Source organism: Lygodium microphyllum, chromosome 12, assembly GCF_053477565.2.
Source record: "Lygodium microphyllum isolate KBCC chromosome 12, Lygodium_microphyllum_v1.1.10, whole genome shotgun sequence".
NCBI classification, from domain to species: domain Eukaryota; kingdom Viridiplantae; phylum Streptophyta; class Polypodiopsida; order Schizaeales; family Lygodiaceae; genus Lygodium; species Lygodium microphyllum.
Window position 1 is genome coordinate 19,150,497 of NC_141146.1, and position 18,854 is coordinate 19,169,350.

The 18,854-nt window shown below is 41.6% G+C and overlaps 1 protein-coding gene across 1 annotated transcript in view; it reads right to left on the minus strand.

Annotated features, from left to right (window-relative positions):
* Window positions 1-1,503: 1,503 nt before the first annotated feature.
* Window positions 1,504-18,854, minus strand: part of LOC148027507 (uncharacterized) — a 110,200-nt gene continuing 92,849 nt past the window's right edge. The window contains exons 6-8 of the mRNA XM_087689239.1: window positions 10,156-10,227; window positions 2,437-2,538; window positions 1,504-2,323 (exon numbers count right to left, since the gene is read on the minus strand). Coding sequence (XP_087545365.1) covers window positions 2,207-2,323; window positions 2,437-2,538; window positions 10,156-10,227 — 291 coding nt within the window. The 3' untranslated portion in view covers window positions 1,504-2,206. The remainder of the gene's footprint in view (window positions 2,324-2,436; window positions 2,539-10,155; window positions 10,228-18,854) is intronic.

The window sequence follows — 18,854 nt, forward strand, 5'->3', positions numbered from 1 at the left end:
GGTAATCAATTTTCAAATTTGCCAGTTTGAAATTAACATTGCACATCATCTTTTCTTCATCGTCATCTATCAAAACATAATATATTCATGATTCTCTTCGTCAATGAACCACCTGCCACGTTTCATATGCTTTGACATCCACAACTTTGGACAACCTTAGAAGCATTGTGAGCTATTTGATGTTATGGATTATTTACATACTATCTACATGTCTCCAAATCTAAGTCAATGCAAACAAGTGCCACAATATTACAGCCCTTGAGTTTAAAAGGCTGCATAAAACTATGCATGGTTGTTAATTTCCATTCAAGTTGGTTTATCCATATCCCAACACACGACCTTTGGTATCCTCGAGTGGGCATACTAGTTTGTCCAAAGATGCTACAATTCTGAACAACTAATGTCTAATGCCCTTGGAAATCAACCACATTAGCACATATTTGTTAATTTCCATTCAAGTTGGTTTATCCATATCCCAACACACAACTTGTTGGTAATCTTGAGTGGGCATACCAATTTGTCCAAAGATGCTACAATTCTTAACAACTAATGTCTACATGCCTTTGGAAATCAACCACATTAGCACATATTGAATATCTTAAGCTTAATAAGAATCTCTTAATCCTTGTCGCATCCTATCATCAAAACCCACCTAATTCAAGCCCCTAGCACCAAAGAAAACACCTTCAAAAGAGTACATCTTTTGGAGAAAAAAGTACACCCACATTATTTAGTAGTATCTACCACGATTAGCTTGTAAAAGAGCTAGCCAACCCATTCCTTTTGTAAATCCAAGAAATCCTCATTCAAAACAAGTAGCGTTCATAAATAGTTCATTTAAATGCCCAACACTTGGGTCTCTTTGGAGGCTCCACACTTATCTCTGAGAGCACTTGCAAAATATTTACAAGCTATTGTTGCTACCATGTCTAGTTTGTACACCTACAAGAATGCAATCTCTACCTATCCCACACATGCATCACAAAAAAATGCACAAAGATAGAGAAAGGTTGGTCTTTGTGCAGACAAGGTGGAGAAAGGTCAAAATTATTGAGATGTTTTCTGCTGAAATTTGTTGAAGATGCCAGAGTTGAAGAGGATTGGAGGAAAGTATGCATGCAACGTGTAAGTGCATATAACCCCCACCCCAAAACAAAACAACAATGGATTTGCAAAAGCATTTGCGTTTACCATTTCACTTGGATCAAAATATAAAAATCTTGAAAGCACTCACAGAGAGTGGTTCTATATCTGCACCAATTCTGGCCTTGCATCTTCAAGGACCAACCACTCCCTTTACAAGCAGCACAGAGTTTTGGTAAGGTGAAGTTGCAGCTTGCAATTCTTTTGGAACCCAATGGGTTTTGGAATGTAACACAACCTCTGTATACACAATCAGATCTAAACAAGGCTACAAAGAACAGTAGAAATATTGTTGTACCCAATGTTCGCAGTAAGAATGGAAGTTTGCAACAACTGAAAAGAAAACCTCCCAAGTTTTGGGAGAGGTCTTAAAATTGATAAGCCTACAAATGTTTTTGTTGAAAGTTTTTGTATGGATTCTCAAAAGTATTGTTGGTGGCAGTTGAGTTACCAATCTCCCACACATTTTCATATGCAAAGAATATGATGCACTCACGATCTGGTAAAAACGTCAAATCAACAAGTTTGAGATGGCAAAATACAGACAACAAAATGCAGAACCAGATAGCTCTCTTCCTGTCACTGACCAGTCTTTGTCATGGAGAAATTTGTTTTGAACAGAATATACAATTTTGAAGCTTACATCGCATTCAATTGGCAGTCTTAGGAAGGTTATTCACAAAGCTTGAACTCATTTAGCCCTCTTAAGTAGGACATGATAATAGGTAATAAATTGAAAAAGGGAGGGCTTTTTTACCATGAAGGAAAGAAGAGGGGTTCTGAATAGCTGAATGACAACCTGGATCCAATGAAGATTACATTTAGCTTCACTGATGAAATAGGCTGAGTATCCCAGTGCTTGAGCCATGGAGAAACAGCCTTCCAAACATGACAAAAACCTAGTCACTGCCATTAAGAGTAGCGCTTGATGGAACTTTTTAAATTTAGGATGTGCTCATATGGGATTGCATGAACAAAGCACCACTTGGGCTATGAACAGAACCTGATACATGTTAAAAGTAAAGTTCCACCCCCATCTTGCTTACAATATGATGACAACCTTTTACAATGCATTCAACCAGGCTGGAAAGGCCACTGATGACTTTAGTCCCAGACGTCGAACAACAAAAGCATACAGTACATGAAGCAGGAACACAAATGAGCCACAGTTCAGCAACACCTGCATATGCAATCCTTGGAAATAAGCACGTGCTCTTTCTTTTCTTCAGAGAGATCAATGAATGTTGTGCAACCATTTAATGCCAATTCATATAAGCTGGCTGAAACACATACCAAAGTCCCAAAAATGAAGTAAATGCTCCCCATAGATGGCACAAGATCAACTCCAACTGCTCCAAGCATGTATGTTATTGATGCATGGGCATTGACTGTGATCTGCAGCAAACACAAGCCACTGGCTAAGACACAGTTACAAAACAAAATGCAGTCAGTTAAGGGGCTTGCTACTACCAAGAAGTCAGTATCTAGATGATCCGAGTTTGCCAGTGGCACTGTTGGCATGTGAAAAACCTATATCTAAATGAATAACTTCCAACTCAAAAGAGTCAAAAGTAGGAGTGGGAAAAGTTAAAATGCTTGAGCTACCAGGCAATCCACCATTTAAATTTTCCCCTTGTACTTTATAGTGAATGGATGGAGAAATACACTATTGGGGACTTTTGAAAACAAGAGGATGCCTTCTCCTTCAACAAGAACAGGTTCAGGAACTTCCAAATTTTCAAAATGACCTGAGCTTGACCTACCAGACCTAGAAAAGAAAGAGAGAGAATTAAATATCTCAAGTAACAAGTGGGGATTTCACCCCCCTAAAGATGCTCCAACAGCATCCTCTACAAGGTGGTCTTAGTAACAGACAACACCTGAATCTTTCGCAGCAGAAGCAAACTGGCACAAGCCCATAGCAAACAACCAGCAAGTGGTCACGGCAAGTGAGGCATTATGATGTCTACATAACAATGTACCAATGCTAATCATGGAATAAAGTCATTACATGGACCTAGTGGTACATAGAAAAGATTGGATTTATGAACTTATCATAGACAAAGGGATCAAACAACTTCTCGGCCGTATTTCCTGCGCCCCTGCGTCCCGCGTTTCCCTCGTTTCCTGCACTTGCGCTTTTTGGGGGGGTGGGAAGCCTTGGATACCTCACCCCACCCACATTTCCAAATTCCAGCCATGCAAAAGGTGCTCCTCTTTGGATTCCTTCCAGCTTGCAGACCTCTCTTTGGATTCCTTCTCTCTTTGATTGTTTGAACTTTGAACTTTGACCCTATTTGAACTTTGAACTTTGACCCTTCTCTCATCTACAAAAGGTGCTCCTCTCCTCCATGCTTCCACACCAATTCAACAAGCACTTACAAGTTACCATTCTCATCTTCCTCTTTCCCGCACCCTATCGAAGCATTTGCCATTCTCAAATCTCATCTCCCATCCCCTCTATCCCGCACCCTATCAAAGCATTTGCCATTCTCATCTCCCATTCCCTCTCTCTCACTCTTGCTCTTTCAACTTTACCCCAACCCTCGGGCCTCTCAAGTCTCACTCTCTTTCAACTTTCAAGACTCACTCACTCACTCTCTCTCTCTCTCTCTCTCTCTCTCTCTCTCTCTCTCTGTGGGGCCTCTTTATTTGTCATCGCCACCATGACTCATGAGAAGCACAAGGCCTTCAATTTGCATGCGATCCATGTGGAGAGGGACACAAAGAAGTCCAACTCCCACCATTGGACATGCAAGTATTGCGGGAAGCGCTATACAAGTGGTGCAACTCAGCTTCTCCAACATCTTTCCAAGACGGGGGGGCAAGTTGCTCCATGCAAAGGAGATCCCTCAAAACATTGCGGAGGAGATTCTCGCCAAGATGAGAGGGGGATCCACAAGAGGAAAAAGTGGCTTATCGGCACCAACTCCTATGCCTACTAACGAGGAAGCATCCAATGTGGGCATATCTTCAACCGATGAGGGAGAGGCCTCTACCATTGGTAGTGGGGGCTCCACATCCACATCCGGCTCTGGTAAAAGACGAGTGGAGGCTCGTGCGGTGCCGGAGAGACAATCGTCTCTCTCTCAAGCTCCCAATCATGTGCGTGGATCGGTTGCCTTTCTTAGAGAAAGGCAACGACTTGTGGACATTGAAATTGCACGCACGGTGATTGAGTGCAATCTTGCATTCAATGTCCTAAAGCATGAGCAATGGAAGAAGATGGTAAAAGCCATTGCCAATGTGGGTCCATGTGAAGGATGGACTGGTGTCACATACAATGACATGAGGACGAGAAAGATTGATGAAGAGAAGGAGAGAATTGATGGAGCCCTTGATCCTATTCGGGCTGCATGGATAAAATATGGTTGCTCCATTCGTAATCTTAAGAAATAGGGCATCATCAATATACTCGTCTCATATCCACTCGGCACTTACTTTTTGCGGGCCGTAAATACCGACAAGAGGGGGAGAAAAACGACGGGCGCATTCATCTACCGCCACATTCGACAAGCTATCGTTGAGGTATACATTGCAATTTGCATTTTAAATTTGTTTCACTTCCTTTCATTATAATAATATCAAGATTCATAATTGAAATTTGATTTATACATAACTTGTAATTTGTAAATTGTGGTTGTAGGCGTCCCCCTCAAATGTGGTGCAAGTTGTTACTGACAATACATCGAATTGTTGGCGCATGGGCCGTTTGCTTGAGGCCAAGTTCCCTACGATTGTATGGACTCCATGTGCAAGTCATTGTTTAGACTTGCTCATGGAGAACACTGGAAAGCTCAAGTGGGTGAAGAGGGTGGTCCGCAAAGCTACATCAACTATCACATTCTTCATGGTAAAGGTAAAGGTGCTTGCGATGTATCGTGAGTATAGCACACTGGAGTTGAAGAAGCTTCTTCAACTCGCTTTGCTTACATGTGGTTATTGCTGGAGCGCCTTTATGAAGTGCGTCCGCCTTGTGCCAAACAGTGGTGTCCACTCTGTGGAATGAGTGGAATGAGCATGAGACAGAGGAGGCCAAAGCCATACAGTGCTTGTGCCTTAATGAGCAGTTTTGGCAAAAAGTCGGTGTCGTCGTCATTGTCGTGACTCCCTTCTATAGAGTGTTACGTACGAGTGATTGCGAGGGGTCTACCATGGGTCTTCTCGTTCACTTCTTTAGAGCGGCATTGACGGAGACACGTGCTTGTACAGTGATCATAGAGACACACCGTACATATGTTTTAGAGATGGCGGAGAGGAGATGGGCGTGGATGCTTAAGCCCACCCATGGTTTTGCCGCAGTGGTAAAACCGCACACTCCACAAGGAAGAAACCTGCCTCAAAGGCAGCCACAATCAGATACGATGGTCTCTTGACAGCCATCATAGATGAAGCAATAAAGGATGCTGGCGTCATGGAGGAGCGAGCTGTGCATCAAAGCCCACCGCATCAAAGCCCACCTCACCACGAAGGAGGAGAATCAAGCGAAAGAACGATAAGTGACAAGGGAGAACAGGAGGTGCCCCCTACACGAGCGAGCAAACCCGGAGAACAAAAGAAAGGGGACAAGAGACAGAAGGAAAGGAAAGAGAAATTAAGCAAAGAAGAACGAGCTGACATCAAGAGGGCTCAAAGAGAGTCTAGGAGCGCTGAGGAAGAAAAAAGGAGGAAAGAGGAGAAGGAGCTTGCAAGGATAAGAGAGGAGTCGAAGAAGGCAGAAGAGGACAGGAAAAGAAGGGCGGAAGAAGAAGCTGAAGAGCAGAGACTGAAGGAACTGGCTGAGTTGGCAGAGGCTACATGAAGATCTGTGGAAGAGACCCACGGGGGTGGAGAGCTCGAACCTATGAGCCCCCTTCATAAAGCCGAAGCTAGTGCAAGTGTGGAAGCAGCTCCAGTGGTTGTAGGCAAGGGCAAGTCCCTAATACATCCACTTCCTTCCTCTTTTGTGTTTAAAATTTGTTGTTTTAACTTTCAAACTTTGTACTTTGAAGTTTAAACTTTATACTTTACAATTTAGACTTTAGCATTTACATTTATCAATCTTACATGCATCACTGCATTGTGTAGGTGAATGTCGATACATTCAAGTTGACGGGCGACACTCTTCCGAGTGTACATAAGGAGGTGGATGAGGAAGAGGAGATGAATTTTGCAGAGCTCTATAGAGAGCTTATAGCAGCAAATACTCGTGACACTCGCAGTCAACGTGCTCATGGGCGAGGAGTTCGAGTAGGTGGTAGCAGGGGCATGGTCATTCGACGCCCTCCATCATCGAGGAGGGATGGTTCGAGTGGCTTGCACACATATGTAAGGCGGGGCTCTAGTAGCTCACATCCTGTACCTCATGATGACATCCCCCCCTTGCCTACACAACCACCACCTAGGAAGACATCATTTGATGATAATGGTAACCTCATCAATGAGGATGAGTATAAGTCTGAGTATAAGTCTATCTCATCATTCGATGCCGAGGAGTCATCTTCAGACTCTCTTGATGAGCACTCAGATGGTTTTGATGATGATGATGATGATGATGATGATAGTGATGTCTCATCATACATTTATCATTCATATGACATAGCCTATAGGTCTCTCTTTTTTTTGTATCAGATATACCAGACTGTAGTTGTATCGTATGTTTTGCGTAGCCCATGCGACCGGGATGGTCACCCTCATGTATTCATCTTATTCTGCAATGAAATGGCTATTTCCACTTTAAACATGTATTCTATGATCTATCATTTAATGATTTATGGTTTTTGTTATTTAAAAAATCATCTTATTTTTTTTTCGTACTAATATCGTATCGTATCTTATAAAATAATAAGGCACCAATTAGTACTGTATTTTATCGTACCGTACCGTATCGTACCTTTCGTACCTGACAACTATGCTTCTACAGCATGCTTTGTATACACTCAAAATGGATAGAATAGCTACTTCTCAGCTTAATAAGCACTCGGAAAGACTCAACTAAGCCCGGGAAAGCTCCTAGATAAGCCATGAGCAAGTTGAAACAAGTCGGGAAAAGGGAAGACTCAATGTATACCTCAGGGAGGAAGAAACAAGGCTGCCATAAAACCTTGAGCTGAAGCTTTGAATCAAAGTTGAGGCAAAATAATAAATAAGCTCCTCGAATGCCCACTCTTATACCCATTGAAAGGTAAAGCCCAAGTGGAAGCATACAAGCGGAACCAAGAGCTATAGCAAATGGAGCAAAAGAGAGAGAGAGAGAGACAAAGAGACCATATGTGGGATCTCAACAGTCACAATGTGTGACCGGCCTTCCCTTATTCAATAGTCACTAAAAGAATAAAGAATAAAGAGATAGTGATGGGCGCCCGCCACCTGTAATGTACAAGTGGTGGTAACGGTGTGTATAGTAATACAGGGTGGCATAAGAAAGGTGCCTTTAGCCCCAACATAGTGCCAAACAAAGTTTCACATCTCAAAAAACAATAAACAGCTTGCTGAAAAGTGTCAAAAGATGCAAGTGATAGCAGCTGTAATGGAAACTAGGGCGATAGCTACGATAGAGACAGCCTAGGGAGATTGCCATGTGAGCTGCCATGAATATGATGGATCTAGAGTCTACCAATCAATCACTAACCAAAAATAGATAATGTGTATATATCCATATTTACAAAAACAGAATGTCAATGCATGGGCAATCGAAGGGCAATGCAAAATGTCATGCTTATGTAAAATGCTATGCATCAAGGCCACTTAGATAGTGCCCTTGCGAGGGAATTGTTCACTTGCCCAAGCACCCTACAACTAGTGCAAGTAATAAGCAGAATAATGTCAACCACACAATTGAAACAAAGGTCTCTTCATACTTAACATCATGCTTCTATTAAAACCCTTGCACCATCAAGCGAGCCTTGTACTTATCCAAAGTTTCCACAACTTTCAATTTTGTGCTAAATATCCACTTAGTTCCAATGACCTTGCAGTGTGGATGATCCACCAAGGTTCAATTTTGTTCCTATTAATGTTCTCAAGCTCTTTTTCCATGGCCTCTCACCACTAGGGATGTTGTAGAGCCTCCTACCAACTCCTCAATTGAGAGTGTGCTATATAATATATCATAAAGACAAACACAAATGAGCTAGTAGATGTAAGCCAAGTAGATCTTCTCAAGTCCTCTCCGATAGCATCCGACGGAAGAATCCCTGAATCCCACATGGTCTACTTGTATCAACAAGGTAACGAGTCCTTGGGAGGAGGCTTGGGAGAGAGTGACTTTGCTAGTGGATTTGGAGCAGATAGTAGATCCAGCTTAAATGGCACTATCTCATGCAATTTAGGCTGAGGAATCAACTTTGAGGTCAGTATAGGGGACTGCACCATATCCCTCTCATTAAAAAATATATCTCCCTGAGTAATAACTTTGTTTTTCCGTGTATCAAACAAGTAGTATGTCTCTGCCTCGAAGGAATGACCTACAAAGATCAAGAGATTAGCTCGAGGTTTGAGCTTTCCTATGTGATCATTAAAAGTATAGGTGTAAGCATGACTCCCAAAAACTCTAAGGTGAAAAATAAGAGAGTGAGTACCAAAGAATACCTTGAAGGGGGTTTTCTAAGGGACCATCGCAATTCGCACGAGTTTAGCATGTAGACTATTATGTTAACAGCCTCAATCCATAGGTGCTCAAGGAGCTCTATTGCGAATAGCATAGAGCATGTCACATTCATCGCTATCGATTCCTATGCTATATGTTGTGCTCGTATAAGAACTTGGACAAATCATGGGAGGTAAACTCACCCCACTAGTAGTATCACTTCTCATAGTACCTACACGACAACCCATCTAAGTCTACAGTGGACGCAACCCATCTAATTCTGCACAAGACGCAACCAAGCTGCGAAGAATATGAAAGCATCAGATTTATGCTTTAGAAAGTATACCCACATATACCTCGACAAGTCATCCACAATCAAAAATAAGTGCAACGTGCCATTAATGGCACTAGTAGATACTAGCCTACAAAGATAAACATGAACCAACCTAAGGGGCTCCTCAGCTTTATAAGAGGTAGGCTCACCAAGGAATGGTATGGGGTGCTATTTCTCAAGCTAAAAGGATTTGCATAGACCATTGGACAATTTTAGGCATAAAAGAAACTCAACCATCCGACAATGTGATAACAAATAAAGAGTCCTACCCAAGGTGTCTAAGGCACAAATGCCAAAGACACTCATCATTCGTAGAGTCCAGTGTGGTAGCTAAACCGTAGAAGCCATGGAAATTAAAGCCTTCAGTAGTCAACTTCAAGAAAAAATGAGTCACCATAAAGAGGCCACTAGGCTATGCCTCATTATGAGCAATCACTAAACCAATCTAAAAGACTAAGGTCGCAGAGAAGAAGACTGCTTGTCTTAATCAATAAAGCTATTGCGCGGATAAGAGATTTATTCAAAATTCAAGACAAAGTTTACATCGTCCAGTGAAGCGAGATCACAACCCTTGTCAGTATCAAACTTGATGCAAGCTAAACCATGAATCTTAACCGAGCAGTTGTTTTTACATCAAACATTCTCGGTTGCAAGGGCTCATGAGATAGAAATGTCCTAAATAGGAATTATGAGAAGCCAAATCAACTATGGAGAAGAGAGAAACATGACAATGACAATGAGTAAGTTGAAGCAAGAGCGTAGCGTATACTTGCTGAATTGAATTGAAAGGAGTGAAGGTACAACCTAAGTTAGGTCATGGGTTGACCTAGCCATCCCACCACCAACTAACTAGAGTTAAGCCAACTAACTTCATGTTTGAAATATGAGGCACATGCAGTTGCAAAAGAACAGACAAGTTTATGCATTTGATATGCAAGCAGAGAACTTAATATTGGAATGGAAGTCCTCTTATAAGCATATAGGTTCCTAAATCACACATAAGTTAGAGCATCGACGCCATGATTATGTGCCCAAAATAGCATATGCAGCATGGATAACATTATAGTATTTCCTAAAAAGTGAGTAGTAATGCCAATCTTGAGAAACGCACCAAAGCTAGAATATTTTCCCTCAAAAGCCAAGAGGATAAAAATACAAATCCCATGGCACCCAAGCTTCGGACCTGCAAAAGAACACCTTAATTAGGTCTTGAAAAGCAACAATAAACCATCATAACCAGGTTCCCTTCCTTTTCTGGGGTGCAGAAGCCCTCATCATTGGGGTAGGAAACAGAGGTTTACAAATGTAGATACCAATCTTTTAGAAATTCAGAGATTTTCAAAAAAAGCACAATACAACATATGCACTCCTTGTAGTTATACTTGGAATGTAAAAGTATGTACTCTGTACATGCAGGCATAGTGCGTCCGTGTGAGAGCAGATGTGTGTAAGTAATGCATGTGTGCACTAGTCAGCTGTCACCATATGAACGTTTCAAAAAGCATGCATCTAAAGAAACCTTTCAAAGAGCATCCCTTATCTAGGAAAGGCTTCTGTCACAAGCTTTTACTTGTTTGCCATTTTGAAGTTTACAATTATCAATGTGTTTGATAAAACTAGGCACTTGGGAAAGTATATCCTGCTTTTGTTGATTTCACTGCCTCTTTTGACAGATCTCTTCAAGGCTTTGACATTGACTTCTAGCCCAACTTTCTCCCTTTCATAAATCGAGAACCATTTACCATAATCTTGTATTGCAACTGCATGTGAAAAACAAATCTGTGCCAGAAAAAAAACCATGTCCTTCTAACCATGAAGCCTAACTGAATGGATGGTAATTTTAACTAGATTTGCAAAAGATGCAACAGTCTCGGAAGTATCTGCTGGCATATGGCTCTCAAAATGCCATCTAGAATGAACTTGTCACACCTATATGAGTAGATATTTCAAGAGGGATGAGGAGCTAGTGAGTGATTATTAGTTGATGCTGTTTATCCATGTAGTTTTGAGACACCTCATAAGGTCACATACGCTTATTGTGGTTATATTCTTCCGGAGGAAACTTCATATGGCAAGCCAAGCCAAAGGAGGTGGACATGGGAGGAAACTAGGAGAGGTAGAAATATTAGTGAAGGACCTACTTTGGACTTATGCTCTGTACATAGTTATATAAGAGGACTTCTGCTGCTTCTGACCTCGATTGACATGATGGAGATCTCCACTTGAGGTCCTCAAGATACTCCTGAGAGGATTTTACAATGAGGTTCTCCATTCAAGAGAATGAAGTGATTCTCTGCTGGTTAATCTATACTGGCACTGATCAGCCATAGCCCAAGACTTAGGAAGTGCCTCTACTTTAAACTTCCGAATTCTCACTAAAGCTGACATTGTAGTTAATGCTTTTAATTCATGATAAACTTTAGTCTATCAATGTATGATGGCAAAGACCATGCCAAATTGCATTCCTACTATCTAAACTTACAAATTCCATGCAAGGAGTTCATTCAAGGGGAAGATAGATGGACACACTCATCGAACTGCATATAGGAGTAGATTTTTCCACTTGCTTGCCCTTTTTTAGCTTGATTGAGCTTTCTGTTCTCCTGGATTATCATCCTTGGAAGTTGCTCACCATTGAGCATGGCCATCTATGCTTGGCCTGTTAATGTGAAGATCCATCAACATGTTAGACCATAGAAGATCTACACTAATAAGAAACATGAATATCACTAATAGAAAGATTAATGCAGATTTGGATGGGCTAAAGAAGGAAATTCTGCTGATTATCAATAGACTTCTTGGGCTAATCCATGAGTCGCTCCAATTTTCTTTTTTCTTTTTTTTTGCAAGTAAAATGTGGCTGATTATATTACTCAAAAAACTGATTACAACAGAGTGCTCATGCTCAACAAACTAGCTAGAGCTGATGCAAAGTCACCAATACATCATGTATACAAGCCTCTCAGGGCGGTCTAGGGGGGATGGGGGCAAGAAGCCATGGTGGGGGGGTTGGTCTATCGCCAAATGGGGCTGCCTACCTGCATCACAAAAAATAGACCCTGGCCGCCCCAAGTACTCATGAAGTGACCACGGAGCTCCTAACTCGCCCTGCACCTGATCCCATCGGCCGCGGAGGAAGTGGATGATGGAGGTCTAGAGCTCTACTAAGGTCGCATGTGCTGAAAGTCTCTCTCTGCCGAAAGCCTCCTAGCACCGCGCCTTCCATATATGCCATCGAGTAAGACTCCCTATAATCTCCCATACCTCTGAGCAGTCTGCTGTGGGCTCCAGTACCTGGCGGATGGGTAGAGCCTCCAAACCGACCACTGCGCACGACCCTATCTCGATCATGAATATCGTGTCCTACATCCCAGCCTGATACAAAAGGTGACGTCCCTGGTTGACTGCCTGCCAACAGAAAGCTCTCCTTGAGATACACCCAAGGCTGGGTGCTATACATCGAAGGATACGGCATGCTCCTCTCCACACAAGTTGCACCTCCTCACATGACCAAAGGCAGTGCTTTGGGATTTCCAAAGGCTACTGGGTGCAGCGCTTACAACCTCCCTCCTTCTGCATCTGGGCAAGCCAACTTTCCACCACCAAACCTCCATGTGCCACCAGCCATAAGAAATATGACACCCTCCTCGGCCTCCAACTATCCCATAGGCGGTGCCAGAAGGTCCATCGAAAGGGCTCCATGATGCTGTGCTCCGCCCAGTTCCTGCTACATGATGGCGTCCAGTCCATATCCTCCTGCATCAGTACATGTCTGCCAATCCTAGCAATGTACTCTAGGAACCTGGGTGGCGACCGTAGAGGCTGGCCATAGCCACTCTCCTGGATGCCACTCCAACTCATCAAGTGGTTTGCCCTCCCAAATCCAAAGGCGCCACTCCCTGAGTGGCTTCCAGAAAACAAAGGGGTCTAGTCGCCATGTCTTCCCTTGAAGACCCACCACCCGAATCCTCCTCCACAAAAGGGTGGCAATCCCCTCATCCTGCTGCCCTCTGTCAAGGGCCAGACGTCCCCCCTCCTGAACGGCAAAGAAAGTCCCCTGCAGGGCGCCACCCACTCTACCTGCCACCTAAAGGGGGATGCATGCTGGTAAAAACCTAGCTGCCCATACCTCCTCGGGCTCTATCAGCTCTCGTATCGGTTTCTTTACAAAGTGGAGAAGGAAGTGGCATATCTACACCAACTCCTATACCTACTAATGAGAAACCATCGAATGTGGGTGTATCTTCAACCAATGCAGGAGAGGCCTCTACCATTGGTAGTGGGGGCTCCACATCCGTATCTGGCTTGCGCAAAAAAAAGAGTGGAGACTCATGCGGCACCAGAGAGATAATCCTCTCTCTCTCAAGCTATTGGTCATGTACGTGGATCGATTGCCTTTCTTAGAGAAAGGCAACGACTTGTGGACATTGAAATTGCATGAAATTGCACGCACAATGATTAAGTGCAATCTTACATTCAATGTCCTAAAGCAAGAGCAATGGAAGAAGATGGTAAAAGCCATTGCCGATGTGAGTCCATGTGAAGGATGGACCGGTGTCACATACAATGATATGAAGACGAAAAAGATTGATGAAGACAAGGAGAGGATTGAAAGAGCCCTTAATCCTATTTGGGCTGCATGGATAAAATATGGTTGCTCCATTCTCAATGAGGACGGATGGAGTGATCGTATGAAATGGGGCACCATCAACATACTCATCTCATGTCCTCTCAGCACTTACTTTTTGCAGATCGTAGATACTGGCAAGAGGGGAAGGCAAATGACAAGGGCAATCATCTACTGCCACATTTTGCAAGCTATCATTGTGATATACATTTGTCATTGCCCTTTAAATTTATTTCACTTTCTTTCATTATAATTTATGCATGACTATCTATCTCCCTATTCTCTCTAATATCTATCTAGATTCTCTCTTTTCCCCCAAAACCCATCACTCTTCATTCTTGAATCTTGAAAGTTAAAACTTAAAAGGCTCAACTCTCTCTTTCTCTCTCTAACCTTTAAGTATTGTTACTTGTAATTTGTGGTTGTAGGTAGGCCCCTCGAATGTGGTGCAAGTTCTTGCCGAACGCATCGAATTGTCAACGCAAGGGCCATTTGCTTGAGGCCAATTTTCCCACGATTGTGTGGAATCCATGTGCAAGTCATTGATTGGACTTGCTCATGGAGGACATTGAGAAACTCAAGTGGATGAAAAGGGCAGTCCACAAAGCTACATTAGTTGTCACCTTCTTCACAATAAAGATAAAGATACTTGCGATGTATCCTGAGCATAGCACACTCCAGTTGAAGAAGCCTTCTTTGACTCGGTTTTCTTACATGCAGTTATTGCTCGAGCACGTTTATGAGGTGCGATCTACTTGCGCCAGCCTTGCGCCACAGACAGTGGTGTCCACTCTATGAAATGAGTGGGATGAGTATGAGACAGAGAAGGCCAAAGCCATGCAACGCTTGAGCCTTAATGAGAAATTTTGGCAAAAAGACTGTGCGATTGTCATTGTTGTGACTCCCTTTTATAAGGTGTTAAGTATAAGTGATTGCAAGAGATCCACCATGGGCCTTCTCGTTCACTTCTTTAGAGCGGCATTGGTGAAGACACATGCCTACACCGTGATCATAGAGACACAACATGCACATGTTCTAGAGACAACAAAGAGATGGACATGCATGCATAAGCCCATCCATGGTTTTGCCGCATTGGTACATCCGGCCTACAAGTCGTTGGCGGTCATAGATTATAGAAAGCTCTATTTGGGCCAGCTTACTTATTTGACTCGTGTGGTCCCTGTGGATGACCACAATGCAATGTTGGAGGAGCTAGGATGCTATGCAAATCAGAGAGGACATGTGGCTTTTGCTTCTTCCACTTGTTGGAAGGAGAGAGTCACTTGTGAAGCCTTTATTTTGGTAGCAAAACTTTGGATAGGCATTGAATACCCTTCAGCCCTTACCCATGAGAGTCCTTGCTCAGGATTGCTCTTCGGGTGCGTATAAGAGAAACTGGAGTGCCTATTCTCTCATTCACACAAAGATTTGTAATTGTCTTAGCACACGACAATTAGAGCAGGTAGTCTATCACCGCACTAACTTACGCATGATGAGGGCTACAATGAGCATGGGTAGTCCAAAGCAAGTAAACACTTTACCATAAATTTTCAAATTTGTAATTTTAAACTTTGAAGTTTATACTTTACAATTTAGACTTTACCATTTTTAATCTTATATGCATTTAGGTAAATATTAATACATTCAAGTTGACGAGCGACAATCTTCCGAGTGTATATCAAGAGGTGGACGAGGAGGAGATGATTTTTGCAGAGCTCCATAGAGAGCTTATAGCAATAGATACTCGTAATGCTCGCTATCAACGTGCTCCTGGGCGAGGAGTTCGAGTAGGTGATAGCAAGGACATGGTCATTCGACGCCCTCCGACATGGATGAGGGGTAGTTTGAGTGGCTTACAGACATATGTAAGACGGACTCTAGTAGCTCACATCTCGTGCCTCATGATGACATTCCCCCCTTGCCTGCACAACCGGCACCTAGGAACCATCATTTGACAATGATGATAACCTCATCAGTGAGAATGAGTATGAGTGTCTCATCATCCAATACTAAGGAGTCATCTTCTAATTCTCTTAATGAGCACTCAAATGGTTCTAATGATGATGATGATGATAGTGATGCCCCATCATAGATTCATATGTCTCTCTCTTTTTTGTATCTACTATCATTGTATCCACATGCCACTATGATGCATCATCCATGGATCATGTATATACTAGACTCTAGTTGTATCACATGTTGCGTGCAATCCATGCGATCGCGATGGCCATCTTCATATATTCATTTTATTTTGTAATAAAATGGCTATTTCCACTTTAAAAATATACATTGTGTTCTATCATTTAATGATTTATGGTTTTTTTAATCATGTTTTTTTCGTACTAATATCGTACCATACCTTTCGTATCTCACAACTATGATTTATTCATGTGACTTCCATGTAAGGATACCTCATAAAACAAAAAATCCACGTCATGGATATATTTTAACTTAGGAATCTTGATGTGGCAAGAGCAGACAACAGAGTAGGAAAAACTAGGAGAATCTCTTCTTGACTTACACTTTGAATGCAACGTACATAAGGCACACAACATTAATAAAGAAAATACTTTTTGATTCCCAATCATCCTACTTTGCCTCTTTATCACTCCATCTTAATTATTTTTTATTTCCCTTAATCGTGTCCAAATGACTAGCTCTGTTTTGCTTGATTCACCATCACTTATATATAGATTAGTATTACCTCCCCAATGTCTGACAATGAACAATATATATCAAAACATAAGCCCGGTCAAACTGCAACATGATAAGCTGTCACAAGAACGAGAAAGGTTGAGATGCTTAAATCTTGTTGATAACATTTTAGCTCATGAGATACACATATCAATAATTTCATGATAACACGCCAAGGACCACAAGAATGCAATGGGTGTTAAAGGTAAAAGTTGTAATAAGTTATACATGACATGTGCAAATTGGTACCAAGTGTCAGATTTGGGCCTAGATCAATTGATTGGCCACTAATGTTAGTAGTAATATTAGAGACTATGTATTAATTAATTAATTTATACCAGTCCAAGCATCAATAATTGCTCAGGGATACTTGGAAGACAAATTGGCCTAGTCAATATAATTGTTGGCTAGTGAAATGAATTTTCTAAGCACTAGAATAATTATTAAATAATTTTTCATAATTATTGTTTTGAAAATTAATTTATTAATTATTCTGAAAATCAATATTTTGAAAATTAATTTAATAAGCTAGATAGTGTTGGATAATGGGACTAGAAGGCTACCACTTGGCAAAACTTCTCCATGCAAGTGAAAAAAACATTTTTAGGGGCTGGTGGAAGTCTATTCTAGCCATTGTGAGAGAGAACAAGGCTGTTAGAGAGCAAGAAGAGGCTGCTAATGTGATTTGTAACCACCAGGAATCAATTCTACAACATGTATAGCAATTTGAAGCCCTCCAAGAGAAGGTGACAAAAACCCAAGGTCCTTCTAGTACAGGTGATAACATGCACAATGGGACAGCAATCTTTTTGGTGGTCCTAAGCTGTAAGTGATAGGCTCCATGGTTGTTTGAGCAATGCAGCAATACTTTTTCAATATTTCTTGCAGTGAAACTCTGAAATTTCTCTCTCTACAACATTGTCTCTCATTTCCAACCATCTCTCAAGTTATCTTAAAATTTTCCAGTAGTTATAAGTCATCAAAGGAAGAGATTTCAGACAATCTTTGCTGTAAACCCTAATTTACAACAGAAATTAGGTTTGACAATCGCCTCAAATACATGCTCAAAATTGAGGGCCTAGGACTTGAATTCCAATAGCTAAAATAAAGGAATTTCAAAGAAATTCAAGAGACTAGTCGACCAATATCAAATTTGGGGCTGAATTTGTATTTCAAGGAGCAAGATAAAGGCCAATCCCCAAGCAAACCAAGGGACAAACTAGTGTGGAGGCTTACTGGTCAGTTTTAACAGCAAGAGACACTTGGATTAGCGGAGGAGGTCAAAGGATCTCTATTGTACTCCATCCATTTGCAATAAAAGTTAAAGAAATACCATGAGCGGTGCCAATTTTGGGGCCAACAGGCTATCCAATATCCAAGATTGTATAGTAAAGTGTGCATTACAGTTTAATGAATTTGTTAATTGTTATAATTAAGCACTTAATCTCGTTTCAACACCCTCTTCAAGAAGAAAGATTGGTTTCATGGTTCCTCCGGGATACCATCAACTCTCTTGAGTTTGTGGGCTCAAGACACCTAATTGAAGGTCAGAAGGTTTACTCTGGTGCTGCCGAAATTGTATTCAACTGGGCATTACAACAAGAATATATTCAAATAGTAAGATGGGATCAAGCAAGGATGGTGCCTCTTAATTTGAAAATTCACAAAGTGTTGGAAAAAATGCAATGTCTGATCTTGGACAAGGTGCGCAGCATGAACAACAAGCTGATAATGTTGGTTTGGACCAAAATGTGGGTCCTTCTAGATCTTTAGAAATTGATGATCCGCAAGAGAAAGAGGAATTTTATAATTAAATATCAACTAAGGACAGCAGCTGAAATGTTTGTGCAATTGGCAAATGATCATTAGTTCATGCACTTTTTGAACCCCTTAAAGAAGAGCAACAAAGGCAAGAAGAGAAAATCGTCTTCAAAAACTTCAAGACAGCAAGATGCACCAAAGAAAGAGCCAATATAGCAGCATGATGTTCGAAACACGAAAAGTGAGCATAAGCAAATGATGCCAGTGGAGCGAATGATCCATATGCAAGGACAACTTGCAAGTGTCAATCCAATGCTTTCTAGACAACAGTGCATGCATGCAATGATGGGATAGCTAGGTTACTTTGGTGGTAGCACTAATTTCTATACTATGGTAGGTTAGGGACCGCATATGAGGATGTATGGCACAACTTCTTATGGTATGCACTAACCAATGCATAGTGTGCAAGACCCTATGTATTCAGGTATAGTTGATAAGATGCATAACCCCATGTATAGCAATGTTGACATGATATTGGGGCACAAAGTGACAAGTTTGGTAATGCATATATATAGCCCACTGTGTTTGGGATTCGTGGTATTAATACTAGTCATACAAATGCTCCATATAGTGCTGGTCAATAAAAAAATAAAACTAGTAATGCCTGCATGAGGAAAAATGTAGCTAGTAATACATGCAATGTATGAAAAAATGTATCTCGGTATGGC